At 40.8% G+C, this 19,215-nt stretch overlaps 1 protein-coding gene and 1 pseudogene across 1 annotated transcript; both read left to right on the top strand.

Annotated features, from left to right (window-relative positions):
• The first annotated feature begins 859 nt into the window (after window positions 1–859).
• LOC131759524 (RNA polymerase II subunit A C-terminal domain phosphatase SSU72 like protein 5-like) lies at window positions 860–2,445 on the top strand (annotated as a pseudogene).
• A 1,564-nt stretch (window positions 2,446–4,009) lies between these two features.
• On the top strand, window positions 4,010–10,613 carry LOC131760344 (olfactory receptor 52B4-like). The gene is given in 5 exon segments (XM_059070265.2): window positions 4,010–4,016; window positions 5,339–5,431; window positions 9,602–10,238; window positions 10,240–10,338; window positions 10,340–10,613. Coding segments are annotated over 5 exon segments (1,110 nt in total).
• The last annotated feature ends 8,602 nt before the right edge of the window (window positions 10,614–19,215 follow it).

The following is a 19,215-nucleotide window of genomic DNA, read 5'->3' as shown; positions in this document are numbered from 1 at the left end:
GAGATACTGATTGGGGTCAAAATTTGCATTAACACATTCCCAGTTGATGTTGATGCTTCTGGTTTGGGGATTCCACTATGAGACTGAGTGTAAAAGACATCAGAAAGCCAGTGGAGGCCACTGGAATCTTTCAAGAATTATCATGAATTTAAGAAAATCAAAAGGAGAATGTGTGGTGTTCTTGTAACTCCTGAAACACTATCAGCAGGGATGTTTTCCAGAAGTCACTTTTTACTCTGGTGAATCATTTTATGATTTTATAGACAAAACTATGTGTGCCTTCCTCTGATTTAACACAGTTACATTTGTAGAGTATCAATTGTATGAAAGAAATACGCAAAAACACTTTTAATTTTACGTGTAACTGAATTAAGTGTAAGCATGGAAATTTCAAACACATTTTCCACATGTGTGTTCGCAGGTCACTGGAGCGGCCGGTGACAAGCTTGGGAATAGTCTAGGTATTTTGTCTAATATCAATAGTAACCCCATACACAGGTGAACAAACAGGGCTAACTAGAGATTTCAAAACGCTCCCAGTGGGCAACCATACCCTTGTGAATAATTAGATTTTCAGTTCATTTAATCACCTGATTGTTCTGATGACCGGATTGAGTTCTCTGGTCAGAGCCCACTATCCAAACCCAGTCAGTCAAGAGTTAACCCAGTCAATCAGTCAATCAATCAATCAATCAAGAGTTCTCCAGGCACCAAGGGTGGGTGGTGACTTAATATAAGCCTGGTCTCTGTTTTTTGAAAGTACCCAAGTTGGAAGAGCTGGACGGAGGCAGTCTTCTCCCTGGCTTCAGATTCCCCTAAATCTCCACCTGTCTGGCTGGAGTCCCAAGTGGTGACCACCATGCCCTCCTCCTCGCTCTGGGTGGCTGTGGTCTGTATGAGTAACATGAACAGGAGCATGGAAGCCCACAGCATCCTCATGAAGAAACGGTTCAATGTCAAGGCTTTTGGAGCCGGATCCCGTGTGAGGCTCCCAGGACCCACAGGCAACCTCTTTGTCCTTTGCTCAGTCTACTGTGCAAACTAACAAAAGGAATGGAATTATAAACGACTATTTCAGTATAGAATGGTCTGACAGAGCCGTACTTGAAGACATGGGAGAGCCGGTGGAGGCCGCTCCAGTCCCTGGAGAATCATCATGAATTCAAGAAAATCAATCGGAGGATGTGTAGTGTTCTTGTAACTCCTGAAACACTGTCAGCAGGGATGTTTTCCAGGAGTCGCTTTTTACACTGGTGAATCATTTTATTACTTTATGGGCAAAACTATAGGAATCCTCCTGAGATTTGACACAATTACACTTCTAGAGTATCAGCTGATGAAAGGAATATGAAACAACCCTTGTAACTTTATGTAAAATTGACTTAAGTGTGAGCTTGGAAGTTTCAAACACGTTTTTCACAGGCATGTTCTCAAGTCACTGGAGGGGCTGGTGACAAGTTTTGGAGGAGTCTAGGTAATTTGCCTAATGTCAACTGTAGCCCCATCCACAGGTGCACCAATAGGGCTAAGTGGAGATTTCAAGACACACCCACGGGGTAGCCATACCCTTGTGGAGATTTAGACGTTCAGGTGATTTAACGACTGGACGGTTCTGATGACTGGATTGGGTTCTCTGGTCAGAGCCCACTATCCAAACCCAGTCACTCAAGAGTTAAGCCAATCATCAATCAAGAATTCTCCTCCCACTGTGGGGAGGTGACTCCATATAAACCCGGTTTCCATTTTTTGACACTAACACAGGTTGGGAGAGCTGGACCCAGTCGGTCAACCTCCTGGCTTCAGAGTTCCCTCGGACCCTGAAGTCCACTCGTCTGGCTGAGAGTTCCAAGGAGCCACCATCATGCCCTCCTCTCCGCTCAGGATGGCTGTGGTCTGTATGAGTAACAAACACAGGAGCATGGAAGCCCACAGCATTCTCAGGAAGAAAGGTTTCAGCATCAGGTCTTTTGGAATGGGATCCCTCGTGAGGTTCCCAGACTGGCACCCAAGGAACCAGTGGCTTATGATTTTTCAACTTCATATAAGATGATGCGCAAGGACCTTTCCTGTAAAGACTGAAAATACTACAAAGGGAATGGAGTCTTACACATCTTGAAAAGAAATGACAGAATCAAGCCTCACCCGGAAAGATTTCAAGAGTGCAGAGATCCCTTCGATGTCATCTTCACCTGTGCGGAGAGAGTCTATAACAGGATGGTGGCAGATATGTGTGCCAGAGATCAGGAGATCTGGCAGCCTGTGCACGTCATCAACGTGGACATAGAAGACACCCTGGAATTAGCCACCCTTGGATCTCTGATCATCTGTGAGCTCTGTCAAGGTCTCCAGCAGGCAGAAGACATGGAAGGCAGTCTGGCTGCGTTGCTCCAGGCAGAGAAGGAGAAAACAGGGGGGAACTTTCTTCACACAGTCTGCTTCTACTGAAGATCTTGGCTGATTTCAGCTCCTTTGAACTTGTAAGTTCAAGTCAGTGACTGTAAGTAAGAACTTGTGCCTGGACTTTTGGGCTAGCGATATTTTCTGTGAGAAGAGTCCTCAAAGCCCTTTCCACTAAAGGCCATCTCTATGATATTTTTCAGGTACCCTTTTTTTCAACCCAGAGAAGGAAGTGGAGGAGAATATATTTCATGGGAAATGGAACATGGACCACCAGTCGGCATCCAAACCCTTCCCATTTGAGGGACAATGGTGTGGGTACTTGACTCAGAAGAAAGAATTCAGTGCTCACACGGCTCTGCAAGGAAGTTAACCTCGAGGACTCTGTTTTCCCAATGAACAAACCACGACTTAGATCGAGTGGTGGATAAGTGATGTTTTGAAGGATGCTCTGGAAAAACAACAACAACAACAACATTGTGTATTCCATCCATTTATATCAATTTCCTTTTGCCCTTTTGGCGAGGTGTATGTTAATTTATTTTTTTTCGTGAGATAGGATTATATTAAATGTTTGAACTTTGAAATATTTTTATTTTTAGATTGTATGTCTTTTACTAAGCCAACTGTATTAGAAACTCAGGGTAGATAATAGATAATGGGTGGCATTTATTACTAAAATCCTGGTATGATCTGTTCAATTAAATAGCTCATAAAATAAAATAAAACCTCTAATTTAAAGTAAAGGTGTCTTTTCATTTGTGGTAGGGGATGCATATTACAAACGGATCCCCTTGGTTTCTTATTGTTCAAGCCATTTGAATTCCATGGAGAAAAGCATTCTTTCCTAAGGAGAACTTTCTTTATGCTTAAAACATTCATCATCTTGAGTTTCGTGCTCCTCTGAAAGTGGATCCTTACTATTGGGAGGTAAAACACTCTTGGTTCTAATCAGCAGTGGCACCAGGTTCTGTGTGACTTGCCAGAGAAAATAAAGGAGAGGTAGTTGGGTTGGTTGAATTAGGTTACTTGCTATGTCACAAAGTAGATGTCGACTTTCTTTACAGAGTGTAGGCAGATTGGAGCAAGGTTGGACCTGTTGGGACTAGCTTGTACAGTAATTCCTGAGGATAAGAGTGGACCCAGTTGTAGGGTGTGGCTCTGGAGAGGTGGAGTAGATATGGGACCAGAGAGATATTAGAGTTGAAATTATAGGACTTGCTGAAGAACAGAGAGGGAGGAATTTAGAAGCACTCTCAATTTTCTGGTTTTCACCATAGGTGACCAGGTGCACGTACATTCATGTGGCAGTGCTGGTGGTAGGGCGGTGAGGGTTTCTTTCCTGGTAGATTCAGTACCCTTTATGATCAGTCTTTCCTCTGATGGTTGGTAGGGAGGGTCAGGATAGGTGTCAGGAGGGGATAATCCATTGAGGCTATCATTTCATGTGATGGGAACACCAAATTGAAGTAGATTTTTAGGTAGTTTTGGGTGTTCTGAAGATAGAAATGTTTTGTCCAGTTGATATTATTTTTGCTGGAAAATCCATTTTGAGGAAAATTTAATATGTTGCTAATTGAGTTCCTATTTGTTTGGGCATGTCAAGGAAAATATGACAGGTGAGTAAAGTGTTGCAGGTGCTAAAATGGAGTGATTACAGTGATGAATTACAAAATATAAAGTGTATATAAAATAGATAATAAGGACCTACTCTATAGCACAAGGAACTCTTTTCAACTCTGTAATGAGCTATATGGGAAAAGAATCTAAAAAAGAGTGGATATATATATGTATAACTGATTCACTTTGCTGTACAGTAGAAACTAATACAACATTGTAAATCAACTATAGTCCAATAAAAATTAAAAATAATATAATACATTTACTTAAAAATCAAGAATATAAAGTGTATATGAATAAGTGAAAAGGAATGGGACTGGATTAAATAGATGGTGGAACATTGTTTGTCTAAGAGTCCTTATAGGTCATAAACATATAAAAGAGATTGGAGGGCTTCCCTGGTGGCGCAGTGGTTGAGAATCTGCCTGCCAATGCAGGGGATGCGGGTTCGCGCCCTGGTCTGTGAAGATCCAACATGCCGCAGAGCAACTGGGCCCGTGAGCCACAAATACTGAGCCTGCGCGTCTGGAGCCTGTGCTCCGCAACAAGAGAGACCGCGATAGTGAGAGGCACATGCACCGCGATGAAGAGTGGCGCCAGCTTGCCAGAACTAGAGAAAGCCAGCACACAGCAACAAAGACCCAACACAGCCAAAAATAAGTAAATAAATACATTAAAAAAAAAAAGAGATTGGAAAGTTATAACTTTAATGTTGGTGAATTTACTGTTTCGATTTTGATCTAGTGGTAGAGTTCTTTTTTTAAAAAAATTTTTATTTATTTATTTATTTTTGGCTGTGTTGGGTCTTTGTTTCTGTGCGAGCGAGGGCTTTCTCCAGTTGTGGCGAGTGGGGGCCACTCTCCATCGCTGTGCGCGGGCCTCTCACTGACACGACCTCTCCCGTTGCGGAGCACAGGCTCCAAACGCGCAGGCTCAGTAGTTGTGGCTCACGGGCTTAGTTGTTCCGTGGCATGTGGGATCTTCCCTGACCAGGGCTTGAGCCCGTGTCCCCTGCATTGGCAGGCAGATTCTTAACCACTGTGCCACCAGGGAAGCCCAGTGGTAGAGTTCTTGATGGAATTGTAGAAGTTGGTGTCTCTTGTAGAGTTAGAAAATTGCAGTTGAGGGACTTCCCAGGTAGCCCAGTGGTTGGGACTTCACCGTCCAAGGTAGGGGGTGGGGGTTCGATCCCTGGTCAGGGAGCTAAGATCCCACATACCTTGCAGGAAAAAAGCCAAAAAATAAAACAGAAGCAATATTGTAACCAATTCAGTAAAGACTAAAAAACATGGTCCACATCACAAAAATCTTTAAAAAAAAGATGCAGTTGAGGAAGACGTCAAAACCCTGAACATCGTGGGCATTGAGTGGGTAAACTTTTGGTTGCCGGAGTTGCTAAGAATGAGAGCAGAAGGTGAGTTAAAGGTCACCTGGTAGGCTGCCTGGGCCCATGTTTCCTCCCGAACCCCTGCAGCACCTGGGGCTTCCTTGTGCAGAGAGTCAGAGACAGATTAGAAGGGGTGATTGGAACACAGAGATCATTTACATAGAGCTGTAGGTGTTACCCACAGTGTTTAGCCAGGACTTTGAACTGCTGGCAGCATTCCAAAGGTATCTTCGGGTCTTACTCGTGGTGAGTGCAGTCCAGGATGCCGAGTCCTGATCTTCATCATTGGACAGTCCTTTTACCAGTATCTTAGGATGCTCTTCATTGTGGCAAGTTCTTTCCAGCTTCAGATCCACCAAAATTGAGTCAGAATTTGGACCAGAAAGCTGCTAAATTCTCTGTGGTCCTCCGGGTGCTACATTAAAAAAAATCATTGGGTGGGGAGGATGGGGCTAGATCAGGTGTTAGTTAAATATGGTGGGAGAATAGTTGCCATGTGGTCTGAACACCACTGGTGTTGGTAGTTTTGCTAAAGGGAGGGGAAGTTATGTTTGTAAGTTGTAATTGTAGCTAACAATAATATCGTTCTGTCTAACCATAAGGAATGGGAAATAAAGATTTAGATGTGCTGCTGGAAATACAGCAGTTTCTTGAGTAGACAGACATGGTTCCAGTTAAGACACAGAGGCAAATGGAATATTTAGAAGGTTGTTGAAGATGAAATGGCAACATTTAGATGCAAATTGCTGTAAGATATGAATATACATGTAACTAGAAAGGTTAGGTATGCCAAGGATGGCTTTGTGACTGGGACTGGGCACATAGACATAGCTGCAGGTGTGTCTGATCAAGTTTTATTTCTTGACCTGGGTGATGTTTGCCTTATAACAATTTGTTAGGCCATTCATTTGTTTTGTTTTATTTTCTGTATTTGTGTATCTGTTTACAATAACAATTTTAAAAAATCCAAAAATGAGAGAAATACTTTATAATCCAAGAAGCAATAACCTCACAATATAAGTGTGTCAGTAGCTTCATTTGTAATTATTTTATTTCAATTCCCCCACTTCCCAAGTCCAATCTACCTCGATGTTGCTTCTTGATTATATATTCACATTCTGACTGTTATTCCTGCTTTCACTTCACTGTAAATCCACTGGGCAGAAGATATAATACTTCCACCTCACTCCATTGGCCAAAGCAAGTCATGAGGCCATCACAGTTGCAAGGGAGTGGATAATAGACTGTAGCTCATGATGGAGGAGTTGTCTTGTGTGGACAGCAGAGGGAAGAATTATTGCCATCCATTTGTGCAGATAGTCCCACTTGACACACTATCAGATTGACAAATGTTCAATGACTTGACAATATAGTCTACAGGCAAGTTTGTGAGGAAAAAGTTACTTTCATACATTGCTGTTAGTAATGAAAGATAGTGTAGCCTCTCCAAGGGAATCTATCCACATAGGACAAAACTACAAATGCATTTACCCCTTGACCAAGGTAACCCTACTTGTGGAAATAGACCATCAGATCTTTCAATAGAATTATCCAACTGGAGAAGAGACAGAAAATACAGAAAAATCAAGAGACTTTCAAATACTAATGCAACAATGTCAAAAGGTCTAACATATGTGTTGTTGGGGTGTCGAAATGAAATGAGAGAAGGGGACAGAAAAATGTAAGAAATAATTGCCGAATATATCCGAATGTGGTAAAAAAAATAAATTTACAGATTCAAAAATCTTTGAGAACTTCAAGGACTTTATAAACAAAGAAAGCTATGTGTAGGCCTCTGCAGATCAAACTGAAAATTAAGATTAAGTGAACAATCTTGAATTCAGTTAAAGGAGTTAGTTAGGCAAATGAAATAGAGAAGTGTTCTAAAGCATCAAGACTCACATGTCTCCTACTAACTGCTAAGCTCGTACAATTCTATACCCTTACACAACAGAGGTAAACATCAGTATTCATGACTCTGGAATTTGAAACTCGTGAATTTCATTAATTGTTTTCATGAAGAGTAAAACTTTAGAAACCATGACTCCATATTAATTATTATAAGTATTTATATTCCTGTTGCATTACAATAGGCCTGAAGCAAGGCTGGTTTACATGGTAGATGATTTATGTGTCAGATTATCTGGAGATGAAAAAGAGAAAAGGAGTGGGAGGAAGTGAGGAAGATGTGAAGTGGTCTTAGAGAGCCAGCCCATTTAGGAAGAAGGTGTGGCTCTTGGAGACAGTTCTGTCCCTGGAGCCCTGGTGTAAGTGCTTTCCCTCAAGGGCTCTCGTGACAGAGGATAGAGAGCCCAAATCCTGCAACAAGGTAAATTTCATCTCCAATTGAATGGCTGTTTCTGAAAACTCAGTCTAAGGCTGATAAATGAATTATACACCTGCAGATGAGGTTGGTTCAAGGACGAAGGTAAGTGCTGAGCAGGTGTTATGTTCCAGACAAGCCAGAGGGTATAGGACACTTGGAGGCTGTTAATGTGTGTGGAATGATAGTGACCAGAGACACAAATCTGGTTGGTTCTAGCAGAAGTGGAGGGTGAGGTCTGGGGAGGGAGGTGAGAATACATGGTCTATCTGATGTTCCTGAAAGTTAGTAAATAAAGAGTCATCATCCAAAAAATAACTAGTGCCCCAAAAGTGGACCGGGCATTAGAAGATGGAGATACTGACTTAGACTGCAGATATGTCTTGGCAAACATGAGAGGAGCCCTGAGAATGTCTGGGATCTGTGCTGGGGTTCCTAAAGCAGAGTGTGGAAAGAGGAGACCTCCAGGCCCACTTAGGCAGATGTGAGAAGAAAACATGAGACAGGAGACATTTGAAAGGGAATTTCTAGGATGAACGTGTATTACACCAATGTTGCTCTATCAGGAAACCAAGTGGGCAAATACTCCTGAGTTCCCTGGCTTCCATTTTTCAGTGAAAAAAAAATGAAAAAAACAAACAACACTTCCCTTTTACTCCTTTTCTCCAAACACACACCCATCCTCAGCTTCTATCATCTCCTCCCTTCTCAAGCCCCTCTCTGTGTTGAATTGTGTCTTTCTGGCTTTTTCCTTCACACAGAGCAGCCCTATGCTCTCCAGACACAGTTCCCTGTATCAAGGCCAGTGACTAGACTCTCTTGACCAGTAACTCTAATTGTAGAACAGTTTCTTCCATCACTGGGATGATGGTTATAGGAGCTAATTTTCCTCCCCTCAAAGAAAAAACAGAGGCACCAAGAGAGGTAACCTGGGATGGAAGATAAACTGTGAATGAGCCTAAGACATAACTTATACTGAGATAGATATTCTGAGATACCCGTCAACAGAAAGAATCAACATTTGTCTCCAATTTTTCTAAAACCACCTGCTTAAAGTTTCTTCACTTTCAAACATAAGCCCCTAGGATCCTGGAAGTTTCCCATTTTCTGCATCTGGATTAATGAATGAATGAATGTACACTAAGAACCAAATGACAATATTTCCGCCTGCAGAAAAATCTTCCAAATGTCATCCCCATCCCCTCCCAGCACTAATGCCTTATTTTGCAATTTCAGTCATTCCTAAACATAGTTCCTAAGATGTGAGCATGAACAGTCTGTCACCTCAGGCACACAGGCCCTGTCAGTGTTATTCCTTAACCTTTGTCTACTGAATCCCTTCACAAGTGTGCAAGTTGTATGTGGTGAATTCAGAGATTTTAAATCCCATTTCCATCATTTAGGCCAAATCTACCTGTATGACTCCACACGCTGCTTTCTTCAGTATTCCCTGTGCATAGCCGCCTGGATCTGAACAAACACTGTTAATAAATGGTATACTTCAATTTGAATACCTACGTTTTCCATATTACTTGGTTCTCTTTTCATTCTCTTTATGATAAACCATCCACCACAAGGTGAAGTTCAAGTTTATATTCAAGAAACCTCTTGTTACAGCCTTCACAGGTATATATAATGACTTCCTTTGAATATTCATAAGCCTCTGTGGGTAGGAGAAATATATACAATGATATGTTTTGTTTGATTATCTGGAGATATGCATATCTTTTAATTAGACTGTCACTCATTGAAGCAGAGAACATACCCTATTGACTTTTTATGTTTCTTATTATTTGCATGTTCAGAGAACATAGAGAGTGTGAGATATGCCAAAAGAATATTCCAGGAAAATCTGGATTTTTCATCTCTGTGAGTATGGAGTGATGCCTCTGGTGGTCTCCATGGGTATGTTTCCTTAAACCACACTGGTGTCAGTCACACAGTCTTCCACTTGCTGGGCATCCCTGGCCTGGAGGACCAGCACATGTGGATTTCCCTCCCTTTCTTCTTTTCGTACGTCATTACCCTATCTGAGAACAGCCTTCTCATCTTCATTATTGTGACAAAGCACAGCCTCCATGAACCTATGTACCTCTTCTTCTGCATGCTGGCTGGGGCAGACTTTGTCCTCTCCACATGCGTAGTACCTCAGGCCTTGGCCATCTTCTGGTTCTGTGCTGGGGAGATCTCCTTGAATCGTTGCATCACACAGTTCTTCATTACACACAGCACTTTCATGTCTGAGTCAGGGACCTTGCTGGTGGTGGCATTTGACTGCTACATTGCCATATGCTTCTACCCACTGAGATACACCACTATTCTTACACACACACTGATTGGGAAAATTGGTGTTACTATCTTTCTGAGAAGTTATTGTATGATTTTCCCCATGATATTTCTTCTGAAAAGATTGACTTTCTGCCAAAGTAATATAATTCCACACACCTGTTGTGAACACATTGGCTTGGCCAAATATGCTTGTAATGACATACAAGTAAACATCTGGTATGGACTCTGTTATAATGTCAACAGTGGTCTTAGATGTCCTATTAATTTTCATTTCCTACACACTTATTCTCCATGGTGTCTTCCATGTGCCTTCCCAAGATGCTTCCCAAGGCTCTCAACACGTGTGGCTCTCATGTCTGCATCATCATCCTCTTTTATGGGCCTGCAATCATCACAACGCTTACTCAGCAGTTTGGAAGCCAGGTTCCACCTCATATTCACATCTTGTTGGATAATGTGTGCATTCTGGCTCCACCTATGCTGAATCCCATCACTTATGGGATCAAGACCGAGCAAATTCGAGAGCAGGTAGCGCACATATTTTTTCCAAATGCAGAAATAACTTTGGAGGAGGAACAGTGTTTTCAGCATCTCTAGCTATCCATGATGTGAACCATGGAACTGGTGGATATAAATGCTAGTGGTAAACTGACACATTAGGTAATAGTTTAGTGAATTGTTTCTGTAGAATGTTCACCAGGTAGGTACTGAACTTCCAGTTTCTACTGTCAAAGCAGTACAGTGAACAGTGTCATGTTTGACTGAGTAAGCTCCATCCTGCACAGAGTATGTGGCTAGAAATAGGACTTCCCAAAGTCTTACATCTTACATATCACTAACCTGATCTTTGGTAATAGAAGAAATGAGAACAATGCTCTGGTTTCACATTTTTTTCAATTAATCGTCACTGAGTTTCTCATCCTTTGAGACATCTTGTGACATCCCTGAACGATCACATATAAACCTGCATTCCTTTATGTCTTTCTATGTAGCTAAGTGACTTTCTTAGAATCAGTGATTCTTAGGGTTTCAGGTATTTTTATTATACTATAATTTATATCCTATCACATATATGTCAGAGTACAGGAATGTAAATGAATTGCTTGAATCACATTTCCAAAACCCTTTGGGAGACTGAGGCTGATCCCTTGTGTAATGGCAAAATACTAATGTGATATATGATGGGTACTATGTACCAGGAGAATGTTGAAGAACGGGAAGTCCCTCAATCTTCACATCAGACCATGATCTTCAGTGATCTCATCAGCTGGGAAGTCAAGGACTGTTTTCTGGCCTCCTTTAATGCAGTACTTCCTAGATCAATTTCCAAGGAATCTGCACTTCCATTGACCCGCCAGCTCATTAACTCTTTACCTTTCCCAATTCATGCCATACTCCAAATATATCCGTGCTTTGTCTTGGGATAACATCTCTTGACTTGTAGAAAATATTTTCTCCCAGGTTTATTGAGATATAATTGCCATACAACATTGTGTAATTTAAGGTGTATATCTTGTTCCTACACACTTAGTTTTTTACAGCATGATTACCACAGTAGCATTAGTTAATGCCTCCATCATCGAACAAACTATCATTTCCTTTTTTTGTGGTGAGAACATCTAAGATGTACAGTGTTATCGACTTTCAAGTATATGACACAGTGTTGTTCACTCTAATCACCATGCTGTTATTATCCTGAGAACTTAGTCCTCTTCTAACTGGTAGTTTGTACCCTTTGACTAACATCTCCTCCTTTCCCCCACCCCCAGACTCTGGCAACCACCTTTCTATTACTAATCTCTCTGAGCTCAACTTTTTCTTTTTTTTTTTTAATATTTCTTTTTGGCTGTGTTGGGTCTTCATTTCTGTGCGAGGGCTTTCTCTAGTTGTGGCAAGCGGGGGCCACCCTTCATCGCGATGCGCGGGCCTCTTCACTATCATGGTCTCTCGTTGCGGAGCACAGGCTCCAGACGCGCAGGCTCAGTAGTTGTGGCTCACGGGCTTAGTTGCTCCGCGGCATGTGGGATCCTCCCAGACCAGGGCTCGAACCCGTGTCCCCTGCATTAGCAGGCAGATTCTCAACCACTGCGCCACCAGGGAAGCCCTCAACTTTTTTAGATTTCACATACAAGTGATATCACACAGTATTTATTTTTTTCTCTATCTAACCTATTTCACTTGACATAATGCCGTCAAGTTCCATCTATGTTATCACAAATGGCAGGATTTATTTCTTTTTTAATCTGGAATAATATTTCTTGATATATATGCTGCATTTTATTTATCTATCCATGCATCCATGTACACTTAGGTTGTCGCCATGCCTTAGCTATTGTAAATAATGCTGCAATAATAAACCTGGGGGTGCAGATGATTTTTGAGTCAGTATTTTCATTTCCTTCAGATAAATACCCAGAAGTGCAATTTGAGGATCACATGGTAGCTATATTTTTAATTTTTTGAGGAACCTCCATACTCTTTTCTGTAGTGGCTGCAACAATTTACATTCCCACTAACAGTGCACGGTGGTTCCCTTTTCTTCACATCTTCACTGACACTTGTTATTTGTCTTTTTGATAATATCCATTGCAAAGGTGTGAGATGACATCTCCTTGTGGTTTTCATTTGTATTTCTCTGATGATTAATGATGCTGAGCTCCTTTTCATGTACCTGTTGGCCATCTGTATGTCTTCTTTGGAAAAATGTTTATTCAGATCCTCTGCTCATTTTAAAATCAGATTGTTGCAGTTTTTCCTATTGAGCTGTATGAGTTCTTCATATATTTTGGATATTAAGCCCTTACCATTGTTGAAAAATTCAATTAACAATCAAATTGAGAAGAAAAAGAGATTTTTTTTCGAGCCAAATTGAGGATTATAACCCAGGAGACAGACCCTCGGAATCTTTGAGAACTGTTCTGTCTCTTAGAAGTCGAAGGCAGAGAACATTTTTGAGACAAAGGATCATACATCAAATGACATACTGACATTTTACATAAAGTTCACCAAAGGTACATAGTCCAGATAAGCAGGTACAAAGTGAACAGAAAGTCACCATGACCCCCTACAGAGTTGGAAAGAAGGCTGATATTTTAAGAAGTTACAGTGTTAGCTTCAGAAGAAAGGAAGAAACACATTGCTCTTTGTGATTGAGAAACATTTTTCCCTTTGAGGAGATCTGTTTAATGTGTAAGGCAGATGCACATTGCACATTAGGGAGGGAAGGAGGAAGCCCAGACAGACAGAGAGAAGAATCTTATGTTTAAATGTTCTTGTCCTGCCTTAAAATATACATTTTATTTCATTACCAGATACACGATTTGCAAATATTTTTTCCCCAGTTGGTAAGTTGCCTTTCCATTTTGTTGATGGTCTCCATTGCTGTTCAGAGGCTTTCTAGTTTGATGTAATCTCACTTGTTTATTTTACTTTTGCCTTTGGTGTCAGTTTCAAGAAATTATCACCAAGACCAATGTCACATGGCTTACTGCCTATGTTTCCTTCTAGGCGTTTTACAGTTTCAGGTCTTCTGTTCAAGTCTTTAATCCATTTTGAATTGATTTTTATCAATGGTATAAGAGAGGGGTCCAGTTTCACTCTTTTGCATGTAGCTGTTGAGTTTTCCCAAGACCATTTGTTGAAGAGACTGTCCTTTCCCTATTGTATATGCTTGTCTTCTTTGTTGTAAATCAATTAACTTTATATGGATGGGTTGATTACTTGGCTCTCTTTTCTGTTCCATTGATCTATGTGTCTGTGTTTATGCCAATACCATACTGTTTCATTACCATGGCTTTGTGATATAGTGTGAACTCAGGAAGCATGATGCCTCTAGCTTGTTCTTTCTCAAGATTGATTTGGTTATTTGGGGTTTTTGTGGCTCCATACAAATTTTAGTATTGTTTTTCTATATCTCTGAAAAATGCCATTGGAATTTTTATAGGGGTTGCATTGTATTTGTAGATTGCCTTGGGTAGTATGGTTCTTTCAACAATATGAGTTCTTCCAATCCATGACCACAAAATAATTTTCCATTTGTTTGTGTCTTCTTCAATTTCTTCTAATGTGTTATAGTTATTAGGGTACACATCTTTCATCTCTTTGGTTAAATTTATTCCTAGGTAGTTTATTAATTTTATGTTATTGTAAATGGAATTGTGTATTAATTTCTCTTTTGGATCATTTGTTATTAGTGTATAGATACAGAACTGATTTTTGTGTATTGATTTGTATCCTGCAAGTTAGCTGAATTTGTTATTTTTGCTGACAGTTTTTTGATTACTACTGAGTTTGAATATTTGTTGGATAGTCTTATTTCTTCTTGTGAGTTAAAGATAGCTATCATTTGTTTAGTGATTAGCAAATTGCAGCTCCATGCAATAAGCATGATACCGAGGAAACTGAAACTCTTCCAAGATCAATGGAAGAGGTAGGGACAAACCAATTTCTGTTTTATTTTTAAAGTCTGTTCTCTTGGGTCCTTTAACTTGTAAATGATCTGGCTCTTCCTGTCTTTGCTCATTTAACACTTGAAAGTTCTATTCTATTTTCATTTTTTTAAAAAAACAATAATTATATTTTCTCTATTATATTTAGTTAAACTATTTGTGCAGTATTTTTTTAAACTTTTTATTTTATTTTGGAGTATAGCTGATTAACAAAGTTCTGATAATTTCAGGTGCACAGCAAAGCGACTCAGTCATACATATACATGTATCCATTCTCCCAGAAACTCCCCTCTCATCCAGGCTGCCACATAACATTGAGCAGAGTTCCATGTGCTATACAGTAGGTCCTTGTTAGTTATCCATTTTAAATATAGCAGTGTGTACATGTCAATCACGAACTCCCTAACTATCCCTTCCCCCACCCTTCCCCCCAGTAACCATAAGTTTGTTCTCTAAATCTGTGAGTCTGTTTCTGTTTTGTAAATAAATTCATCTGATCATTTCTTTTTAGATTCCACATATAAGCTATATCATACAACATTTCTCTTTCTCTGTCTGACTTGCTTCACTTAGTATGATAATCTCTAGGTCCATCCATGTTGCTGCAAATGGCATTATTTCATTCTCTTTAATGGCAAAGTAATACTTCATTAGTTAAGAAAAAGACAAACATTAATAGCTATATTTGTGAAATACACTTTGTCTTTTTCATTGTTTAATGTTTGAAAATTCTTAAGCTATGATTTGAATGTTGTTTACATCAATTTCTATATTTTAGTTTTTGAAACTTAAAAATGAAAGATTATTTAATCAACAGATAATTTGAGTGAGGATTACATGGGATATTATACATAAAGTACTTGGAAAGGCATCTATAGACTTAGAGGTTTTATATATATATTTGCTGTCATTATGATTATGTTCATTCTTTTTTGTTTCATTTAAGTTTTATTTATTTTATTGATTTACAATGTGCTAGTTTCCAGTGCATAGCAAAGTGACTCAGTTATAAGTGTATATGTATATATATTCTTTTTCATATTCATTTCCTTTATGGTTTATTACAGGATAATAAATATAGTTCCCTGTGGTATAGAGTAGGACTTTGTTATTTATCTATTTTATTTTTTATTTTAAAATTATTATTTAAAAAACTGATGTATAGTGGAATTACGATATTGTGTTAGTTTCTGGTGTACAGCATAGTGCTTCAGATATATATACACACCACATATATAATCTTTTCATTTTCTTTCTCATCAAAAGTATTAGAAGATATTGAATGTAGTTCCCTGTGCTATACAGTAGTGCCCTGTTGTTTATCTATTTTCTATATAGTAGTTTGTATCTGCTAATCCTAAACTCCCAATTTATCACTCCTCCACCCCCTTTCCCCTTTGTTAACCATAAACTTGTTTTCTATGGCTGTTAGACTGTTTCTGTTTTGTAAATGAGTTAATTTTTGTTATATTTTAGATTCCACATATAAGTGGTATCATATGCTATTTGTCTCTCTTTCTGACTTACTTCACTTAGTATGATCATCTCTGGGTCCATCCACGTTGCTGCAAATGTCATTATTTTGTTCCTTTTATGGTTGAGTAATATTCCATTGCATATAAGTACCACATCCTCCTAATCCATTCTTCTGTCAATGGACATTTAGGTTGCTTCCATGTCTGACTATTGTAAATAGAGCTACAATGAACATTGGGGGTGTATGTATCTTTTCAAATTAGAGTTTCCTCCAAATATAGGCCCAGGAATGGAATTGCTGGATCATGTGGCAACTCTATTTTTAGTTTTTTGAGGAACCTCCATATAGTTTTCCATAGTTGCTGTACCAATTTACATTCCCACCCACAGTGTAGGAGGGTTCCCTTTTCTGCCCACCCTCTCCAGCATTTGTTATTTTTAAACATTTTAATGATGACCATTCTGACTGGTGTGAAGTGGTATCTCATTGTAGTTTTGATTTGTATTTCTCTAATTAGTGATTTTCAGCATCTTCTTATGTGCTTCTTGGCCATCTGTATGTCTTCTTTGGAGAAATGTCTATTTAGGTCTTCTGCCCATCTTTTGATGGGTTGTTTGTTTTTTTGTTATTGAGTTGTATGAGCTGTTTGTATACTTTGTAAAGTAAACTTCTGTTGGTTGTACTGTTTGCAGATATTTTCTCCCATTCTGTAGGTTGTCTTTTCATTTCATTAATGGTTTTCTTTGCTGTGCATGTTTAATATTTTTGATGTTTGTTTTGTGACCCAGGATGTGATTTATTTTGTTCCATTATCTCCAGAATCTTGAAAAAATATATTCTGCTGTTGATGGATGGACTGATTTATACATGTCCATTAGAATTTGTTGGTGGTATTATTCAGGCCTTCTCTATCTTTGCAGATTTACTGTCTAGTAGTTGTATCAATTAGTGAGAATGGGCTATTAAATCCCCAATTATAAATGTAGATTTCTCTCTTTTTCCTTATAGTTCTATCAGTTTGGGGAGGAGCTTCAAGATAGCGGAAGAGTAAGACGCGGAGATCACCTTCCTCCCCACAGATACATCAGAAATACATATACATGTGGAACAACTCCTACAGAACACCTACTGAACGCTGGCAGAAGACCTCAGACCTCCCAAAAGGCAAGAAACTCCCCACGTACCTGGGTAGGGCAAAAGAAAAAAGAAAAAACAGAGACAAAAGAATAGGGACGGGACCTGCACCAGTGGGAGGGAGCTGTGAAGGAGGAAAGGTTCCCACACACTAGGAAGCCCCTTCACGGAAGGAGACTTTGGGTGGCAGAGGGGGGCACTTCAGAGCCACGGAGGAGAGCGCAGCAACAGGGTGCGGAGGGCAAAGCGGGGAGATTCCCGCACAGAGGATCGGTGCTGATCAGCACTCACCAGCCCGAGAGGCTTGTCTGCTCACCCGCCGGGGCGGGCGGGGGCTGGGAGCTGAGGCTCGGGCTTCGGTCAGAAGCCAGGAGAGGACTGGGGTTGGCTGTGTGACCACAGCCTGAAGAGGTTAGTGCGCCACAGCTAGCCGGGAGGGAGTTCGGGAGAAGTCTGGAGCTGCTGAAGAGGCAAGAGACTTTTTCTTCCCTCTTTGCTTCCTGGGACGCGAGGAGAGGGGATTAAGAGCGCTGCTTAAAGGAGCTCCAGAGATGGGCGCGAGCCGCGGCTATGGGCGCGGACCCCAGAGACGGGCGTGGGACGCTAAGGCCGCTGCTGCCGCCACCAAGAAGCCTGTGAGCAAGCACAGGTCACTGTCCACACCTCCCATCCCGGGAGCCTCTGCAGCCCGCCATTGCCAGGGTCCCGTGATCCAGGGACAACTTCCCCGGGAGAACGCACGGCGCGCCTCAGGCTGGTGCAACGTCACGCTGGCCTCTGCTGCTGCAGGTTCGCTCCGCACTCCGTGCCCCTCCCTCCCCCCGGCCTGAGTGAGCCAGAGCCCCCGAATCAGCTGCTGCTTTAACCCCGTCCTGTCTGAGCGAAGAACAGACGCCTTCAGGCGACCTACACGCAGAGGCGAGTCCAAATCCAGAGGCGAGTCCAAATCCAAAGCTGAACCCCCCCAGGAGCTGTGCGAACAAGGAAGAGAAAGGGAAATCTCTCGCAGCAGCCTCAGAAGCAGCGGATTAAAGCTCCACAATCAACTTGATATACCCTGCACCTGTGGAATACCTGAATAGGCAACGAATCATCCCAAATTGAGGAGGTGGACTTTGGGAGCAAGATAGATTATTTTTTCCCCTTTTCCTCTTTTTGTGAGTGTGTATGTGTATGCTTCTGTGTGAGATTTTGTCTGTATAGCTTTGCTTTCACCATTTGTCCTAGGGTTCTGTCTGTCCTTTTTTATCACTTAAATTTTTTTTTCTTAATGATTATTTTTAATTTTAATAACTATTTTATTTTATGTTATGTTATTTTATTTTATCTTCTTCTTGCTTTCTTCCTTTTCTTTCTCCCTTTTATTCTGAGCCGTGTGGATGAAAGGCTCTTGGTGCTGCAGCCAAGAATCAGGGCTGTGCCTCTGAGATGGGAGAGCCAAGTTCAGGACACGGGTTCACAAGAGACCTCCCAGCTCCACGTAATATCAAATGGCGGAAATCTCTCAGAGATCTCCATCTCAACGCCAAGACCCAGCTCCACTCAACGACCAGCAAGCTACAGTGCTGGACACCCTACGCCAAACAACTAGCAAGACAGGAACACAACTCCATCTATTAGCACAGAGGCTGTGTAAAATCATAAGGCCACAGACACCTCAAAACACACCACAAGACGTGGACTTGCCCACCAGAAAGACAAGATCCAGCCTCATCCACCAGAACATAGGCACTAATCCCCTCCTCCAGGAAGCCTACACAACACATTGAACCAACCTTAGCCACTGGGGACAGGCACCAAAAACAACGGGAATTATGAACCTGCAGCCTGTGAAAAGGAGACCCCAAACACAGTAAGTTAAGCAAAATGAGAAGACAGAGAAACACACAGCAGATGAAGGAGCAAGGCAAAAACCCAACAGACCTAACAAATGAAGAGGAAATAGGCAGTCTACCTGAAAAAGAATTCAGAATAATGATAGAAACGTGATCCAAAATCTTGGAAATACAATGGAGAAAATACAGGAAATGTTTAACAAGGACCTAGAAGAACTGAAGAGCAAAACAGTGATGAACAACACAATACATGAAATTAAAAATTCTCTAGAAGGGATCGATAGCAGAATAACTGAGGCAGAAGA

Source organism: Kogia breviceps, chromosome 7 (assembly GCF_026419965.1).
Source record: "Kogia breviceps isolate mKogBre1 chromosome 7, mKogBre1 haplotype 1, whole genome shotgun sequence".
Taxonomy (NCBI): Eukaryota; Metazoa; Chordata; class Mammalia; order Artiodactyla; family Physeteridae; genus Kogia; species Kogia breviceps.
Note: the sequence above shows the minus strand (reverse complement) of the source record. Positions and strands in the feature narration are given on the sequence as shown.